The sequence below is a fragment of the Montipora foliosa genome, chromosome 1 (genome assembly GCF_036669935.1).
Source record: "Montipora foliosa isolate CH-2021 chromosome 1, ASM3666993v2, whole genome shotgun sequence".
Lineage (NCBI taxonomy): Eukaryota > Metazoa > Cnidaria > Anthozoa > Scleractinia > Acroporidae > Montipora > Montipora foliosa.
The window spans coordinates 63,663,898-63,681,397 of NC_090869.1; the positions used below are offsets into that span (position 1 = coordinate 63,663,898).

The 17,500-nt window shown below is 39.5% G+C and overlaps 2 protein-coding genes across 4 annotated transcripts in view; both read right to left on the reverse strand.

The window, feature by feature from the left end:
- Positions 1-9,935, reverse strand: part of LOC138004435 (uncharacterized) — a 10,234-nt gene extending 299 nt beyond the window's left edge. Inside the window, exons 1-6 of the mRNA XM_068850951.1 lie at positions 9,640-9,935; positions 6,809-7,149; positions 3,678-4,029; positions 2,473-2,564; positions 1,527-1,661; positions 1-330 (exon numbers count right to left, since the gene is read on the reverse strand). The exon at positions 1-330 is cut by the window's left edge and continues 299 nt beyond it. Of these exons, the coding sequence (XP_068707052.1) occupies positions 100-330; positions 1,527-1,661; positions 2,473-2,564; positions 3,678-4,029; positions 6,809-7,149; positions 9,640-9,799 (1,311 nt within the window). The 5' untranslated portion in view covers positions 9,800-9,935 and the 3' untranslated portion in view covers positions 1-99. The remainder of the gene's footprint in view (positions 331-1,526; positions 1,662-2,472; positions 2,565-3,677; positions 4,030-6,808; positions 7,150-9,639) is intronic.
- A 2,677-nt stretch (positions 9,936-12,612) lies between these two features.
- The window catches only part of LOC138004419 (GPI mannosyltransferase 2-like), a 5,068-nt gene continuing 180 nt past the window's right edge, over positions 12,613-17,500 (reverse strand). The window contains exons 2-4 of one of the 3 annotated variants that reach the window (XM_068850939.1): positions 16,518-17,500; positions 15,537-15,660; positions 12,613-13,740 (exon numbers count right to left, since the gene is read on the reverse strand). The exon at positions 16,518-17,500 is cut by the window's right edge and continues 21 nt beyond it. In XM_068850939.1, the coding sequence (XP_068707040.1) occupies positions 13,546-13,740; positions 15,537-15,660; positions 16,518-17,347 (1,149 nt within the window). In that variant the 5' untranslated portion in view covers positions 17,348-17,500 and the 3' untranslated portion in view covers positions 12,613-13,545. The remainder of the gene's footprint in view (positions 13,741-15,536; positions 15,661-16,517) is intronic. The other 2 variants (XM_068850931.1, XM_068850924.1) reach the window with 2 other exon arrangements.

Sequence of the window (17,500 nt, forward strand, 5' to 3'; positions counted from 1 at the left end):
GAACATTGCTAGAATCAAACGTTCAGGCTGTTTTGATCTGGGATCTCAATAATTCAAATAGCTTTCTTTGTACAAATCACGAATTTTTGAAATTCTGCTCTAGCAAGCCCTTTGTTCCGCAAGGCAAATCGCGATTCTTCTGCAAATCTCATTGTCGGCATCTGCTGGAAAAAGAAGAGTTTCGTTTTCGGTTGAACAGACAGCCTTGTAGAGCTGAGCCTTTTTCCTGAAAATCGATTTCTTCCTTGTTGTTCTTCGCCTCAGACCGTGCATGAAGTAATCCAACTGACCGATGTTGATGTCCACAAACATGATCTGCGGTTTACCATACTAAAAAAGACAATTCAAACACTTTAACTCTTTCAATTATAGCCAATATCAAAAATACCATAATACTCTTTGTTTGTCCCTCCAAAATTTTGCACAAGCATTGTTTCCAGTTTCTCTTGGTATCATTATAAGAACGAAGGGAAAATAAAAACAATGCTTATGCAAATTTTGGTGGGACAGACAAAAAATACTATGCTATTTTTAATACTGGACTGGCCAATAAGGAGACTAAGCTCCATGCACGTCAAACGATAAAGTGTATGAACGGGAAGGCTGCCACTGTTGACAACACTCAAAAATCACCTATTTTCTGCAGGGCGGTTTTAAAGGGAACCTCCACTACGACTATTGAATAATTTTAAACAGAATAAAATAATGTTCGCCATTTATCTCCAAAAAAGTGTTGGTATCGAAAAAATGAACCTAAGGGTTTCACTTTCAAATTTCCCGGGTGCCGATGTCACGTTTTGTGCTCCCCCGTGTCATTTGTTCCCTCGAACACTGAGCACTAGTGCTGTGTGTTCCCCCTTCGCCATAACATTGAATATGACAGCAGAATATGAATATGAATGAAGAAATTGTTTTTGTTTGTATGGAAGCTCCACTTTAAAGTCGCTATCTCCTCGTTTTACCTAGATTTTGATCAAAAGACGAAAAATTAGATTTCAGCTTGATAGTCTAAACTCAAATTTTTAAAGGAAGAAAGACAAACCGCGATATTATGCAAGTATAACAAGAATAGAAACACAGGACGAAATACAACGGACTTCGATACAAGAAAGTTAAGATCCATGGAAACAAATTGTGCCATTTTTGTGAAAGAGAAAAGAGACAACGACAAAAAAAAACGCTCCACGCAATGACGTCTTTTTCGCTTTGTATATTCTTTTGGGTGGGGAGGGGGAGTAGTTCGGAAATTGCGACCCACTTTTACAGACTAAACTATATTTACTTTAAGATTTATATCGCTCAACCTCGTTCCCAAAGAAGGGAACAAGGTTGTATATCGATGCGTGTAGCGCACCGTGCTGTATGCAAGAAAAATTGGGGTCAAAACATTTAGCATCTCATCGGCACATTTGGTGCGCGAAAAATTTAGCACCATTTCACGAAGAAACAAAACGCCCATGGATTCAAATGTGACTTTAAAATGTTCTTGACTGGAGCCCTTCTCTTGATTACTGTGATGTACATACCAACTGTTGACCACCGGCGGCGTTTTCAGACAAGTACGTTTTGCCAATAGGTGTCCCCATGACGTCCACTAAGAATGAGCGGCACTGCAACGCACACTCATCCAAATGCTTCGCAAGGATTGAAAGAACCTCCTCCTAAGAAATTGATGAAAATATCGAAACGTTCATGCTCTCGATATGTGCTCTCTACATTAAATAGTGTGTGACAGACAGATTATTTAACAGGACCAACCATTTTGAGGCTTGGAGAGCAGGCGGGAGTATTACGGGATGACGGAGAACAAGGAAGAGGTTTACTGCTCATCAACGAGTAAAAACACGAACACATTATGGACTTTTAAATTACCTTTCATATAACGTCCTCCGAGGCTTAAAACAAAATTTTTAGCAAGAAAATGTGAATTCGTTCTCAAGCTAAAAACAGGATTAGATCTGGTGAATCGGAAACCTCTTGAAGACGGTTACGTCTTATAAAGTCTCCAAATGAAATCATGTGACATGGAAAAAGTACACGTGTGACAGTGTCTTGCACTCACTTGATTTCTAGAATTGCGTTTTTTTTTCCACTATCAAAAATCCCAGGGCCCCGCCATCTTGAATAACTTTTAGCCAAGGAGTTTCGGTTGCCGCCTAAAGCCTGCTTTTCACTAGTCTACTACGAGCACCATTTACTGCATTGAAACCGGAAACGATTTGACAACAAAATCTAAATACAAAAATAGTCAATTGCAACAATTACACACCGCGGCTTTCACAACCAATTCTTTATACAACTGTAGAGAGTCCTCTACAAGTAACTCTGGTCAACCCTCGTCACTTTCAGAATCTTTTTTCATCCGCTTGTTGGGTAATATAAGCAGTTTTCTGTTACACGATGGTTGCATAGGGTATTCTGAACATGCCCTCGCCTAACAAAACATGCAACTTCTTAGTACTAATGCCTTACGTCAGTTGCCCGAGGATCATCAACAAGCTCATCAAGACAAATCTCCTTCATGGGATATCTGTCAGTGTCGATAGCCTTGTATCCCGCTTTGTCTTTATCAAAGAAAAAGAGACATGTATTTGAGGGTTGTGTTTTGAATAACAATTTCTAATGATGAAATCAGAAGCTTTAGAATGCAGGAGGCCCCATTGCAGCATTTTCCTATGCATTTCTTTGGACCAGGAAGACAGAAGGAAAGGAGCCTGGTATTCCTTGTTTTGGACTACACCAGTTGCTTTGGTTTCTCGTTAGGGGTACAAATGACAAGGTAGTGAATAATAAATGACAAAGCAGTAAACCTTATGCGCCGATCAACTCGAAACTTCAACATCCCCCCTCCCCAGGCAAAGCCCGGGCATTTGAACTTTTGAAGATTGGATCGTTCAAATTCCCGCCCACTCGGGCCAAAATGGTGTTCAAATGCTCTACCCTTATCGTCGGATTTGTCTGTCATACCCTACTAAAGAACAATCGTCGTCGGCTCCTGCCGTCTTTAATAAAGACCTTTTGAAGGCCTTTTTTGTGAGCCGCTCGCAAATGCTACATCTCTTCCTTTAAACTCTTCCATCTCGTCCAAACACGTGTTTTATAGCTGTTAGCGACTTCGGCGCCCGAAAAAAAAACATTTGAAACCTGACACTTCCGGTTCAATTTTCCCCACCCCACGCAGGCAAAGGTCAAATTCCCCACTCCCCGAGCACAGAAGATAGTAAAATGCCCGGGGTTTTCCCGGAAAGGGGGGGGGGGGGATGTTGAAGTTTCCATTTGATCGGCGCATTAGTGCTTTCATGTCTTGGGAAAATATCTTCAGTTGCTATAAAAAGAGGTCTCTTTTCTCGTACTTGTCAGCCCAGCGAAATCAAAAAGAAAAGAGACCTCTGCTAGCAGGGAGCCTGTAGCTCAGAGGTATTTAAGCATTTAAAACTAGAAAGTGCAAAAACTATACTCTTGTTAGGAATATGTACTAGTAATTCCCAATTAAGTTTTTATGCCCCTGTCATCAAATGGCTTAAAGATCTTGGTATTATGTTGTACTTCTTGAAAATCCTTGTTCAGATCTTCATGAAGATCTTACAACGTTGAGTATCTCACCAGGGAAAACTGCCATTCTGTGGCATTTTACTTTTGACCAAAATAGATGGTCACTGCATCGTCAATAAACTTACCAAATACAAAGAGAACCACTGTGTTGATGACTCTGCTTCCACTGAAATCCATTTCAGCAGCAAAGAAGTCCAGTATTGCATCCCATATATGCTGCAGTTGCCCTGCAGCTGTGTTAACTCTTACAATTCGATCATCTTTATCGAAGTAGTTTATGAAATCCTTCACAGATTTTTCATACCATGCAAAGCGCCTTTTAGTCCTTGAGGTGTCCATTTCATCGCCCTGATTAGAAGAAGCATCTTTTGGATTTGAGCTCGGTGGTTTTACACAGGCTGGAGAGTGACTATTCATGATGTTTCTTAGAAGATCATCCTTTGATAATGTCAAGTTCAAAGCAAATGCACAAGGAAACTGGAAATAGTAAGCATAGGCTTTAATGAACTTTGGACGCTGACAGGAATCTGGCTACCAAGGTGGTCACTGTAGCTACCTTTTTGTAATGCTTACAAAAACCCCCAAAATCCAGAAGTAAGCATGCACCCAAGAAGATCAATCCGTTTTTGTCACTGAATTGACACTAATTATGATAAAAAGGCAGTTTTGGGCTTCTACGTTAAGTTTTTTTCAAGCTTGTGCAAAGAATGCTCTTACACCATATTTTTTGAGGTGTGCAGCCTTAAAGCCAAAGGGGAGATCAATTATTTTGATATTAGTTGGCACAAATTCCAGATACCAAGGGTGTAAGTTACACTGTCAAATAAACATTTTTCTAACTTATTTGGCTGCAGCTTGTTCCAAACCCCATTACTGTCTGCTTTGTTTGTTTGTTTGTTTGTTTAACTTCCTCTTTTCAACCCATTGGGCAGAAGAGGGGAAATACATTCAACACCAAGTTGGCATCACAAACCACTTTCCATTGGGATACTTCCTTGAAAACAGGGCTGACACAAAGTTTGCAATGTGCCTGTAAGTATTGAACTCAATCCCCTTCTTTGCTCAGTTGTGGAAAAAACTATCACCACTCTTCCCATCTAGTAATTCCAAGCCAATGGCAACATCAGTTCACAGGAAGTAGGATATAATAATAAAGCACAAATGCACTGTTGGTACAAGTTGATGGTATTATCGCGGTAGAAAAAATTAGTGATTTATGACCCCTCGTAAAACTTACAGGGAATATATGTCTGAATAGAATGTCTATGGATAAAACAAGTGAATTACGGAAAGAGCATGTTTACAAGGGGTTTTACAGGGGTTTCAATAACTTCTGAAATAGCCGTTCATGTAGCCCATTGAAGACGGCAGTTTGACAAGTTTATGATAGCATTTTTAATGAAAATCAAGGCAAACTAGCCGGCGGTGTGAGGCAAAGCAGACGGCGGTATACCGCCGGTAACCGGCTTCTATTGAAACCCCCGGTTTTAGCTTTTGTAGTAGATTTTGAGGGTCTTAAATTTCATAACACCTGCATTTCTGGACACTCCCTCCTAGCAGAGGTCTCTTTTCTTTTTGCATTCGCTGGGCTGACAAGTACGTTAAAAGAGGCCTCTGCCATGAGCTGAAATTCACTCTGATCCAACCGCCGTCCACAAATCACTCTTCAAACCGCATGCTCCATGATATGTTTGCTGACTGTGACTTGAGCCCGCTGTGTCCCGCACATTCCTTTACAGTAATTCTGCTGTTGTTAAGTGAGCCCACAAAACATGAAGTATCACGTGAGGATTTGGTCATTTAAACTGCTGTGCATGCTCAACACAGTGGATTTCGACCAATGGCAAAGATCTCTTTTTTCGTACGTATGCATCGGCCCAGCGAATGCAAAAGAAAAGAAACCTCTGCTAGCAGGAAATTCTGCACATATCGGGACAATTCATGACCCTAGATGTAATGAGAAGTCTATTACCCTTAAAATTACTAGACCATGGTGGGTTGATGAAGTTTGTGATGAGTCCTACACCAGCAGAAGCATGCCCCCAGCTCATATTAACACAGAGTCAAAAGTAATTATTATTACCATTAAATTACTGTTTAATAAATAAGCAGGAGTGCTGTACCATGAGGAAAAGCCGGGTGGTTTTATACCTGATATTTAAAACACAACCTGGGAGTTTATTGAATGGTTTCAAAAGCATTCCACAAATTAAAATTACGTCCCTCTGGAGTCCAAAAAAAGGATCAAATAGCTATAGACCATTTTACAGTTCTAGCTAAGTTACCTGGCCAAAGAATGGAAGCTAGGTTGCCAGTTCACAACCTTATTTTGATACAACTTTTGTGCTTTTCTAGACTATTAATACTTATTAGAATTACAACAACACAATATGCATGATAAAAGCAGTGAGGTCCGTATCAATACAAGGTCACTGGCATCCTCACAGTCATTCATAGGCTAGGTCACTGCATGAGCAAACTGTAAAATGGCCTATATTGTGGGAGGAGAACATTGGCATGCACAAGGAAAATAAGCTATGCCCTATTAGTATGCCTCCTGGTGGGGGGGGGGGGGGTTTCTTCCTTATAAGAGGCTAATGAGGATATGCCGCTCACCTCGCTGGATGGGGTCGCATTTTCAAGACTGGATTGACTATAATGGGGTTACATTTTTAGTAGAGTTACTAGAATGGGGTCGCACATTTTTCGGGATTTCTGGGATAAGAAAATTCTGGTAAGCAGAGATTTTAAAATAGGAAGATCGGCCGTTAAAAAATGGTTTGTGCTGTTGTTTTAATATTTAACAGTCGGCTCAGTACAGTACATTTGTAAATATTTACGGCTAGCAAATGTACCAGAATGATTGTACTTTAGGTGAAAAGTAAAGTGTTCTACATTCAATTTAACAAACGTGTCAATTCATTTAAGGATGACCTACTTAAAAGGCTTTATAAGGTAGAGGCATAATCAGAAAGTGACTAAGTTGGGATAGCGAAAATGACATTTGCTCAAAAGTGGCTAAGATGGGGTTTATGATTGGCCATAATGGAGTAGGGGTTCGGAGAGGCTAGCGGCATACCCCCAGCAAAAATTGACCCAAGTACCCCCCCCCCCCCAAATTCCTTACACAAAGAACGCTAATAAGGAGTGTTTATCAGTCTCAAAAGCTCAATGCATGTGACCTTGATCCCTCACTAATCAGTTATTGAAACTCATTTAGTATAATGTACAAAAATAAAAATGAACACTAGCTTACTTTTGCCTCAAACTGTTCCATCTCCTTATCACATTCCTTGATAAATTTGTTGATTCGCATCATGAAGTTAAGGTTTGGAATGAGGTCCACCAATATTGGCTTGTCAGGTATGGTTTGAATTTCTTCCTGGATAATTTCCAAAACCCAGTCCAGAGTGAGGGATTCAGGATTTTCTAGCAAAAGAGCTTTAAGTTCATGTGTGTCTGAGGGAGATTCCAAGCCCTTTTCTGTGACCTTTTTTGGAAGTTTTTGCAAAATTAAATCCTCTGCTGATATAAAGCCAAAGTCAAACATTGTCCTCAAGTCATTTACGATGCAACCTTTAGCTGATCCAGGACCACCTGTTAATCACAACATAATGACAGCTGGGAAGATTATTTATCATGAGAAGTTGAAAGCAATTTTGCACAACATCAATTCAGGGAAAAGGTCAGATGAAAGGTTCAATCATTAGTGTACGTTTTATATAATTACCGGTATGTTACTTCACTAATTAAATCATAGGCACATTTCAAGATGTAAAGGACTCCTACATTAACAGCTGGATTGATAGAATAAAGTTCAACAACAGGGAAAAACTCTGAATCACCATGAAATTAAGCTTGTTAAGCCAAAGTTGCACCAATTAAATCAGAGTCACACTGATTCAAGTTCCTCGCATGTGTCAAATTAAAATCTGTACATCTGAGACCATGTTAAGTTATAATTTTAAAATCCCAATTAACACTAATCATGGAACCCTGTTAACAATGATCAAAACTGATAATTGACCTGATTAGGTCTTTTGGTGCTTTGAAAAACTCAGTCATTCATGATTACGCAGGTGTCAACTCCTTAAAAAGAGAGGACAATTTGACTTCGGTGTCCATTTCAAATTGTTCAACATGCTATCATCCCACATGTTGAATCATCTCTAATTAACTATAGATCACAAATCACAGACCAAAAAACTTATTTTCAAAGGCTTGAATTGGGTAAAGAATGGTTCCTGCATGGCAACTGATTTGGGAAGCTAATAAGACTTGTAGGTAACCAAGCCCTATGGGAGATTGAATTTGTTTCATTTTTTCTACTTACTCAAATCCCATAAACAACCCCCCCCCCCCCCCCCCCCAAAAAACACCCAAAAACAAAAAATTGCATAGGCGTTCTTGCAACATCTTCATGTTCAAGATAAATCGAAAACAATGATGATGAAGAATTGGTTGGGGTGGGAGGAGGGGGGGGGGGGGGGGTCAAATAATTAGCAATTATTGAATGAGGCTGAGTAGGATATGAAGAATTCTGCAGGTAGAGGAAGGTGTTATCCACCAAGGCCGAAGGCCGAGGTGGATAACATAACATCCTCCGAGATCTGCAGAATTCTTCATATTCTACGAAAGCCGAATTCAATAATTGCTTTAATATTATTCATTCAAAATATTTTCTTTGCTCAAATTTCTAAACCTATCGCAGCCATTTTTCTGCTCAACAAAAATAATTTGCAGCGGGCTGCACTTTTGACGTCATCGGTTCAATAATCTGCAGCGGGCTGCACTTTTGACGCCATTGATTCAATATGACGAAGTTTCTTTCCAAATTTGGTGAACAGCAGCTGGTTATGGTGAATAATCCGTGTGCAGGAGCCCATCAACCGGAACGTGCAACTTACCTATTTTCATGCAACGGCGTTTTCACAAGTAAGGTTATTTTTAGATTGAATTTCCCGCTAATGAGACTCCCACAGGAGCCGATGACCAATCGCAAGAAATTAAGCTGACATCATAGGGTCACCGAACCGGAACTGCCTTTGTTTTTTGACCTAATTCGGAAGGGCTAGTCTAAAAATAAACCTACTTGTGAAAATGCCGTTTCACAGACGCTGTATGGAAGTTGCACGCTCCAGATGGGCTCTTGGCGTGTGGTTTTAACCAATCACAAACGGGGAACTATTTTTAATGGATAATAAGATGGATTATGGCATTTGAGAAAGTACAGAATAAAGTGATGGGACATGATCAAGTTCTACTTTTATTGTTTATTTCAACCAATAAAATATACAATCATTTTCGTCAATTATGACGCAATTATTTAAAGACCACAACAAAGGCAGTCTGATCTTTGTATCAATATTTAAGGAAAGCGCAGCAGGAATTCGACAAAGATGAAAAGCCGCTATTGAAATGTACGAAAGTGTCAGCTTCCCAGCATCTAGACTTTAAAAAAAATCTCTCACTGCCACAAAAACAATAATTTTTGGGGAACAGATTTCAAAAAGGGAAGTTGTACGAAATTTATTACTTGCGAAAGATGCACGCAACTTTCGTCTGTTGATAGAATACAATGCAAATAAGCTTAACAATTGCGCAAAACTCTCATTTCACAGCGTGCAACTTCCTATCAATTAAAAACGAAGGGAAACAATCTCAGTTTGAGTGTGCGGCTGGAAATAGTGTAAAAATCAAGGTTTTCATTGCAGGTTTTAATCGTTGTTTTAATAAAAATCGAAGGAGTCGGTTGTTCAGCTAAGCTACAGTGAGTACTAATTTGCATGTAACATTTGCTGTACAAAAGAGCTGCCGACACCTTCCGTTAAGTTAAAAGCCCCAACTTTAAAAAAAAAAAACTTTTCCCCGGCAAAAGATAAAATGGCCGTGATTTTTTAAGCTACAATTTCAGGGTTGCCAAATGGGTAAGACAAATGTGAAAAGCTAAGCTTAATTTATATTTTATGCAAAGGTGATACAAGACAAAAAAACACAGAAGAAAAACGAATAGGTAATTATTCTGGAAGGCTCAAACAACCAAAACAATGGCAATACAATACAAAGTGCGATGCGTTTACCACCTACCGAATATAAAGACAAGTCGACGCTCCTGGTCTATTTTCTTCACGCCTTTTCCAATCTCAACGACAACATCGGGCTTGTTTACAATCGTGTTTCTTCGACTAAAATCAAAGTTGTTTTCCACTTCAGCAAAGCCAGTTACCTTACTAATCCCACAACCCATTTTAACGAAGGCAATTTCAGGCGAATAAATTAAAGACAACAGCCCGGAGCTGCTTTAAAATCTACATTATGATAACAAACAAAGCGAAACGATTCCCACTTCCAGGCCAGCCGCGACAAATTAGTTGCTATGGTAACCTTTGTCGAGACAAGACTGATCATTTTTACTTAGAGCTCTATACAAAGTTTTGAAAGAATTTTTGCAACCTCAGTCATGGGAAGCGGAAAACCAAATTAAGTTGTGGTAGACGCCATGAATTAACAACCGTTGAAACAATTTAGCCTTTACTATCAATTTATATATCGTTTTCATAAATATAGCAATTTATTTTATCTTAGGCTTTTAAGATGATGTATTGATTACCGAAAAGCCCCTCAGGGAAGTGTTCAATAACCTTTCAGTTTCAGTTTCAGTTTCAGTTTCAGTTTAACGTTTTACGACTCGGCTTGAGCGGACACGATCGATGAGCCCCCAGTTTCTGTCCTAGTTTACGAAATGACATCAAAAAAGAGATTTGCAAATCAACGTTGCGTGTAACTTTAAAAACTATGCCACGCACTCCAAACAAAAAATAACTAAAAAATAACCTAAATAGTCGGTCAGTATAAAATGCAGACTGCAGATTGGGTTAAAATGCAGACTGGGTCTAAAAGGCAGACTAAGGCCTAGTTTGATACGCAAAAATTTCCAAATAGCTATATAGGTCTATTTATCATTGCTACCATTGAACATTTGTATTTGTTCCTTAATCTGAAGCATGAACAATATGCTTCACCGTAAAGGAAATTCGGATTTAAGCCTTCTGTCTGTTGCCGATTGTCTTATGATACAAATAAAGACACGTCACCAGTTGCTTTGCTCGCACTTGCTCCAAGTTCGGCATGGCAGGGATTTCTGCTAATACATCTAAGGTAAGAACAGCTTTTATTATGTCTTTAACGTATCTTAATGCATGCAATGGAAAAAGCAAAAAAAATTGGAACGTCATAGGAGACAAATTCATAAATCACCTCTCCAATTCTCAGATCTGTGGGTTATATCAGGTTACATCAAAACACCTTGCGAATTTGATGACGTCACTGCCAAAGTCAGTGCGTCATCATAACATCCGCGCGACCGAATAACGTATATTTCGTATGCATGAATAAAAGTTTGAAACGAGAGAGGCCGCTGTAGAAAATAGGAGGAAGGGAAAAGACGTCCGACATATCGAGCTAAGAAAATGATACAGAGCAGATTTTTTGGGGGGAAGGCGATCAGTGCGGTCACTACGGTAAGTGGAACGCATATTTTCTGAACGATTTTTAAAGAATGCGACAATTTAGGCCTCAGTCTGCAGTCTTATCTTGGATTTATTAGCAGAAATCCCCGCCATGCTGAACTACGGCCAAAGGTTGGAGTACGCGCGCGCAAAGCAACTGGTGACGTGTCTGTATTTGCATCGTATGACGTTCAGCAATCGTCAGATTCGAATACCATGAAGCAAATCACCAAATGTTTATGCTTCAGATTAAAGAACAAATACAAATTCTCAATGGTAACAATTCTTTTAGAATGAAATAGACCTAGAAGGAATTTTCGTGGCAGAGAAAACGAGACCGACATTGCGTGGCCCTAAGGAAACTTGAAAATATATCGACAATTTAGGCCTCAGTCTGCATTTTAAACCCAGTCTGCAATCTGCATTTTGCCCCCTAGCCTGCATTTTAAACCCAATCTGCGATCTGCAGTCTGCATTTTATACTGACCGCCTAAATAGCCGAATTTGTTCAAACTTTTTTGACAAAAAGCGTCTGTATCCAAAATAAATAAGGTTTAGAATCGCCTGTTTTTGTTTTCAAATTTCCCGGGTGCCGCCATCTTGAAGACTTGTGACGTATTACGATTGTCCTTTTGTTATAAAGCTGTTTGCGTCAGATTAGCTCTTAGGCCAAACCTAACATGTCACAGATGGCCGCGTCAAAGCAATGAGCCATTCTAAGATTCCCATTTTTTGTGACAAAAACACTATTTGTTTTGCAAAAATTATTTTCTCCAGTACAAGTAGTCAGAGTGGCGGTACGTACTCGGCCCTTAAAATTTTGTGTCGTGAGAAGGCTTGAAATCAAATTTCGACCGACCTTTCCATTTCTCTAAAGATCGAGTCAAAATTTTAAGGTCGCTTGTCCCAACCCCGTTCCCAGGGCTTTTCTCCGCCGAGAGCGGATAGGTCCCGGCGGAGAAAAGCCCTGGGAACAAGGTTGCCCATAAAAAAAATATCTTTTTTTTTAAGAAATGACGCTGGCTTTCTCATCAGCAAAGACAATTTCTTTATCCACCTTTAAACTCTACAGATGAACCCAAGAGCGCAAGTTAAATAAAAAGCAATTTCTAGAAAATTCTTATGGAGTTCTTCAATTCTCTTGAACGTCTTTCATATATAATAATTTTGAAAAGAAGACTACGAAAGTACGCAAAATACTACTGTTGCAAGTCCCTGGTGACGTAGTAATTAGGGAAGTTTGTGAGAGGATGGACTCGCCAGGAACCAAATATGGAAACTGCAATACGGTGTAGCTTGAGGGTATTTTTGACTCAATTTTGAAGCAGCTCTTTTTCCCTAATCACTTTTCAGCAATATAATTTGTTTCATGTGGTACCATATATTTGCCTTTACGTGAAACGGTTGGGTAGATTTGATCCCTCCAAATAGCAAAGTTTGTTTGTGGCACTTTTGAAGAAGAATGGCAATAAGGTACAAAGGTTTGACGAATGAGGGATAAGACAGATTATAATGACAGGGGCTCCCCGCACACCAAAAGGGTGAATACTGGACATAGCAATTTTTAATGTTTAAGGTCAAAATTAAGCCCTTGCCCAAAGACCTTTTTGGATATGTTCATCTGTATGGAGTAAATTGTTCTCTTCATTTAAAAGGCTGCTTAAGAACAATAGTTACAAGGACGCGAAAATGGGACTGAACTTGTAGATAGCTTGTCGTCCAAGTAGTTTTTAAAACGTTTCAAATGAAATAGATGTCTAGGCAATGGCCTAATTCCCAATCATTAATTTACTATAATTACTATTTTACTCAGTTATTTTACAATTTACTATTTTACGACTAGTCAAGTTCAAGAGGTTTTTATTTGGGTTCTCTGGTTTTCCCCTCTCAAAAACTAAAACATCGTTTGCCTAAATAGCATGAGTTAAGGTTAATAGAGAAAGATGTCTGTGAAGTTTCAACCAGAGAACAGAAAAACTCTCATTCCCCCTTTAAAGACCTGCCGGTTGGTCTGCTTGAGATCTCAACCTTACCTGTGACTTCCCGCACAACAATCAGATAGTCTGAGGTAACTGGTCGGAAAGATATTCTATAAAACCATTTTAGCCATTTGGCAGCAATCATATCTTGACCTCCACCTTCCTTTGCAATTGCAGTCGGAGGAGAAAGGGGGGGGGGGGGGTGGTCTGGGGGCAAGGTTACCAGACCAAAAGCATGTAAGACTGAAAATGGTTTGATCCCAGGAAGACCCAGGACTAACATACCTTGATGGAATTTCATCTCCAGATGAGTGAGTACACACTACTACCGGTACTTTACTCTCAAAATGACTGCCACCCAGTCAAAAAATAAGTCACCAACAACAGTCCTTCCTTAGACTACACTTCCCCAGAGGATCAAATTTCATAGAGGTAAGGCACACAAGGTGCCACAGGCCCCTAATACAGACTGTATGTACAGGTACATGTATGATCTCTTTGATTTGTTAAGTCCAAGGATAAAAGTTGCAGTGCAACGCTGTTCCAATGAAGAAGTACAGGAGGAAATACCCCAAAATTAAGTGAGACTTCCATTTCCTCTTCAGGTTCCTGTAGCTTGACTCAGCAGTCTCTCTTATAATTACATGAGCAGAATACCAGTAAATAAGAGGGGATGCAGAAGCTATGAATCTTGTAATGACCTGCAAAGTTTACATGTAGCAAATTATGAAATGTAAACAAACAAGTGGGCTAACCATGTTCTGGACAATGTTACAACAGTTACTGAGTTACAACAAGGCAGGTTATGAAAATAACAGAACTAAAATAAACTAAATTAACTAAGCTGCACAAGTTCTTTAAAAGCCAGCCCTTTCATTTGTCAGATTAATAATAGATGCAATGCAACTTTTTACATCAAGAGATAAACATCCTAGCATTTTTGTGCTCGTAGTTTGGAATTTAGGTGTTTGTCAGGGTATATTTTGTCCTACAGTGTATTACATGACTACCTAGCACCGTGAGCAGGCAAGATGAACCAAATCCCACGCTGTGATTGGCTACCAGAGCGGGCAACATAGAGCTGTTTGCCTGCTCAGGATTTCTTGCTTGGTCCCACAAGATCAAAGATCATTTTTTCTGTTTTATTCCATATAATAAATCCTTTATTGACCAAGATTGTTTGGTCAAGATAGGTGGATATTGGCCTCATTCATTTTTTGCATTTTTATGTTTTTATGGACCGAGATGAACAACGCAAAAAAAACAAGAACTTTGCCAATATCCAGCCATCTTGACCTCACGCTTGGTCGATAACCTATATATCCATTATTTTGGCAAAGGAAGCAGTGGATGTCTGTGCACAACTTGCACATCTACCAGCTGCGAGGAGGTCAAAGGTTGCCATGGTTTAGGCTTGAATTCACACAGGGTTCAGTCAGGTTCAAATCCTACCCTAACAACTTGTTAAATTGTTCTTGAACATTTGGTTCACAATGGTAAAGTAACCACTGCAAGAAAGATTTGCTAAAGCTATTTGCTCGCAAGGATTGAAGGGCTGGCTGGAAAGATGAAGGCCTGACCCTCAAAACGTTTATGGAGCAATAATTAGCTTGCTTCACGTCTACCTCTGCAAATTTGTGATCGGACTTCCGATTAGTCTGGCCAACACCCACAGAGTCTGGTCATGGCCGTCTGTGTCAAATGAGGTCAATCCGCCAACATCTTCTACCCTCTGTAAGCGCCTTTGTGTATTTTTTTTAAGTCTCTCTTATCTGACTTCCAGTGAGTCACACCATCCCACTCCCTAGATGACCTGACTCACTTCAGGTGTATTGGACATGAATAAACATCAGCTCACAAATCTCTATTACCACTGCGGATCGTTAGGGCCACATATTAGAATGTGTTACCCTCGTTAAATAAAGTATTGTGTTGTGTTGTATTTACCTTTATCAACATGTTTGAACAAAATTTTGCATTTCTCTCCCCACTGATGCAATACCACACTTCCTTTAGAAACTACCCCTCCCCCCATTTCCCCCTCCAATTAGATTGTTCTTGGACATCCTGAAGCTAACTCTACCACACTATGGAAAGTGCCAACTGTCAAGTACTCCGTCTCTTTAGACTAGATCCTTGTGAAGTTTGAACGACAACACACAACACACCTGTAACGGTATTTAACAATTTTCCTCTAGTTGAATTTCAACACAAGGTTCCGGGTAACCTGGCCTACAAAGCACATGGAGTACGTGGATGGTGATTGGTCAATAAGAAACTTGACCTTGTCCTATCGTTACAACACCTTCCAGTTTGGGCTCTTAACCATTGTTATGTTTCATTGAATTATTGTTTCTTTCATGTATTAATAACAGTGGAGTGCCAATTGACCACCCTTACATGTAAGCTAATAGTGAAGAACATTTTAACTGATCAAATTATTGACACTTCTTTTCATTGTAAAGTAACTCTTGACTGACAACAGAGAAACACTAACCTGCACATGCATGGACGTAAATCCAAAGAATGTCATAAATGCCAGATGAACAACATACACAAACACAGATGGGCTGTGGTAAAAGTCAGTGTCCCTCTTCTCAGACTGGTGAATTGACTTCCTACTGAAATTAATAACGATCAATATAGTGTTCAGGTGCCTCAAAAAAATTATGTACAACGAAAAAATCACACATGTTGGCATATTCATTGGCATAATGCTCATAGCTCCTAAAACAAGATACATGTAGTGCCATGTAACACACTCTAAGTTATGAGAATTAAATACATGTAATGTAGGCTCATGACCTCTGGTCAAATATTTTCCCACATGGCCTTCCCTCTCAGTTAATAAGTATGTATTAATTTTAATCTTGAACCAAGACTCTTCCATCCTTTTTCCCTTGTTGTCAACAGGGACAGCATGATTACAGCTTGTCTCTTTGTAAGCCAGATTCAAGGTTGATTAAACAACCATTAAGGGAGAGGTATAAAAGTTGGAAAGTTCTTCCACAAAAAAACCTACCCCTCCCCCATGTGTATTATTTTAACCATTTTTGGTCACATGATTTGCAGCAATTAGAGTCTGATGGGCACTTTTCATTTAACTAAGATTTCAGGGGATTTTGGTCACATTACCGGTAAGTCAAAATGAAAAAGTAAGTTTTGGTTAAGTCTGACCTGAATACACGTGGGGACCATTTTAGTCCCATTTTCTCATGCTCGCTACAGGCTGACACAGTGTTAAGTCTCCTTGATTGCCACAAATCGTATAGTGAATGTGAATGCACAATGGTTTAGCTCTGTTTTATGGAACCAAAAAGTACCATAATTTCCACAGGGCATAAGAAATTTCTCTAATTTCTTCTTGAATTGCAACCACCTTGTTTTTTCTAGGAAAAAAGACTAAACAGGAAAGGAGCCTTGATTCAAGGTTAACATTGCCTCTGCTTAGAGAAAAAAGTACTTCCACGATGTGTACCTTGCAAAATCATCTTGCTTATGTTTTCCTGCTAAAAGAGCAAGTGTTTTGATTGAATTGCGGTTCCGCTGGTCACAACAGTAGGTCAGTATTGCACACAAACAAAGTACAATCATTGGTGAAGCAAGCAGAAAGTTTGGGATTTGTTTCACCTCAAAGTAACGTAAAAATCCAACCTCCCAGTAGGTTGATTGAATGTGCGAGTAAGGAAATGGAAGCCACTTGTTACACCAGGCTAGTTTCGCCAATGAAGTATCTGAACAATACAGTTTGTATCCATACAACTGAAAAAGGATGAATGGAGCCACCACAATTCCATTGAAGAGTAACATCTTCAGAAAAGCAATCACAACAGAGAAGAACTTTCCCACAATAAATTCATATGATACTTGCTGTGGAAACGATGCACAAGAAAGAATTTTTTTTGCTATGCAATGAGCTACGAACCCGCAAGATGTGATTCCATTGGAACGTGTTGCCGAACCAAGACTGAACAGAAGTACAGCTGAAATTAAAATCTCATTTTCTAAATAATATAGTGCAGTGAACTGAAGGAAAGAGAACAAGCTTTCTGTGTAGAGGCTGGACATAAATACGCTCGCAGGGTTAATGCAAAACAGAAGAGCTGAAACCAGAGCTACCTTTCTTCTTTCAAATAAACGAAGAGTCAGTTTGTAAAGCGCCACAGCGCCTAAAGTAAACCAGACTGTGTTGCTAATCCAGCCAAGTAAGAGAAGAGCATTACGCTTGCTTATTAAAAACTTGGCCGCTGGTTCAAACATCCATGCCAAAGTTCGTAATGTCCACGGATATAAAGGGAAGAAAGCCATGAACTGCTCATATTTGTATCCTTCATTTGCTATATTCAGGAAATACACAGCGTCCCATTTGGCAAATCCTCCGAAAACCTTTCCAAACAGCACATCACCCCAAGTTGGTTGAAATTCACTTTCCTGGATAAAACTAGATGAGTCGTAATCGTC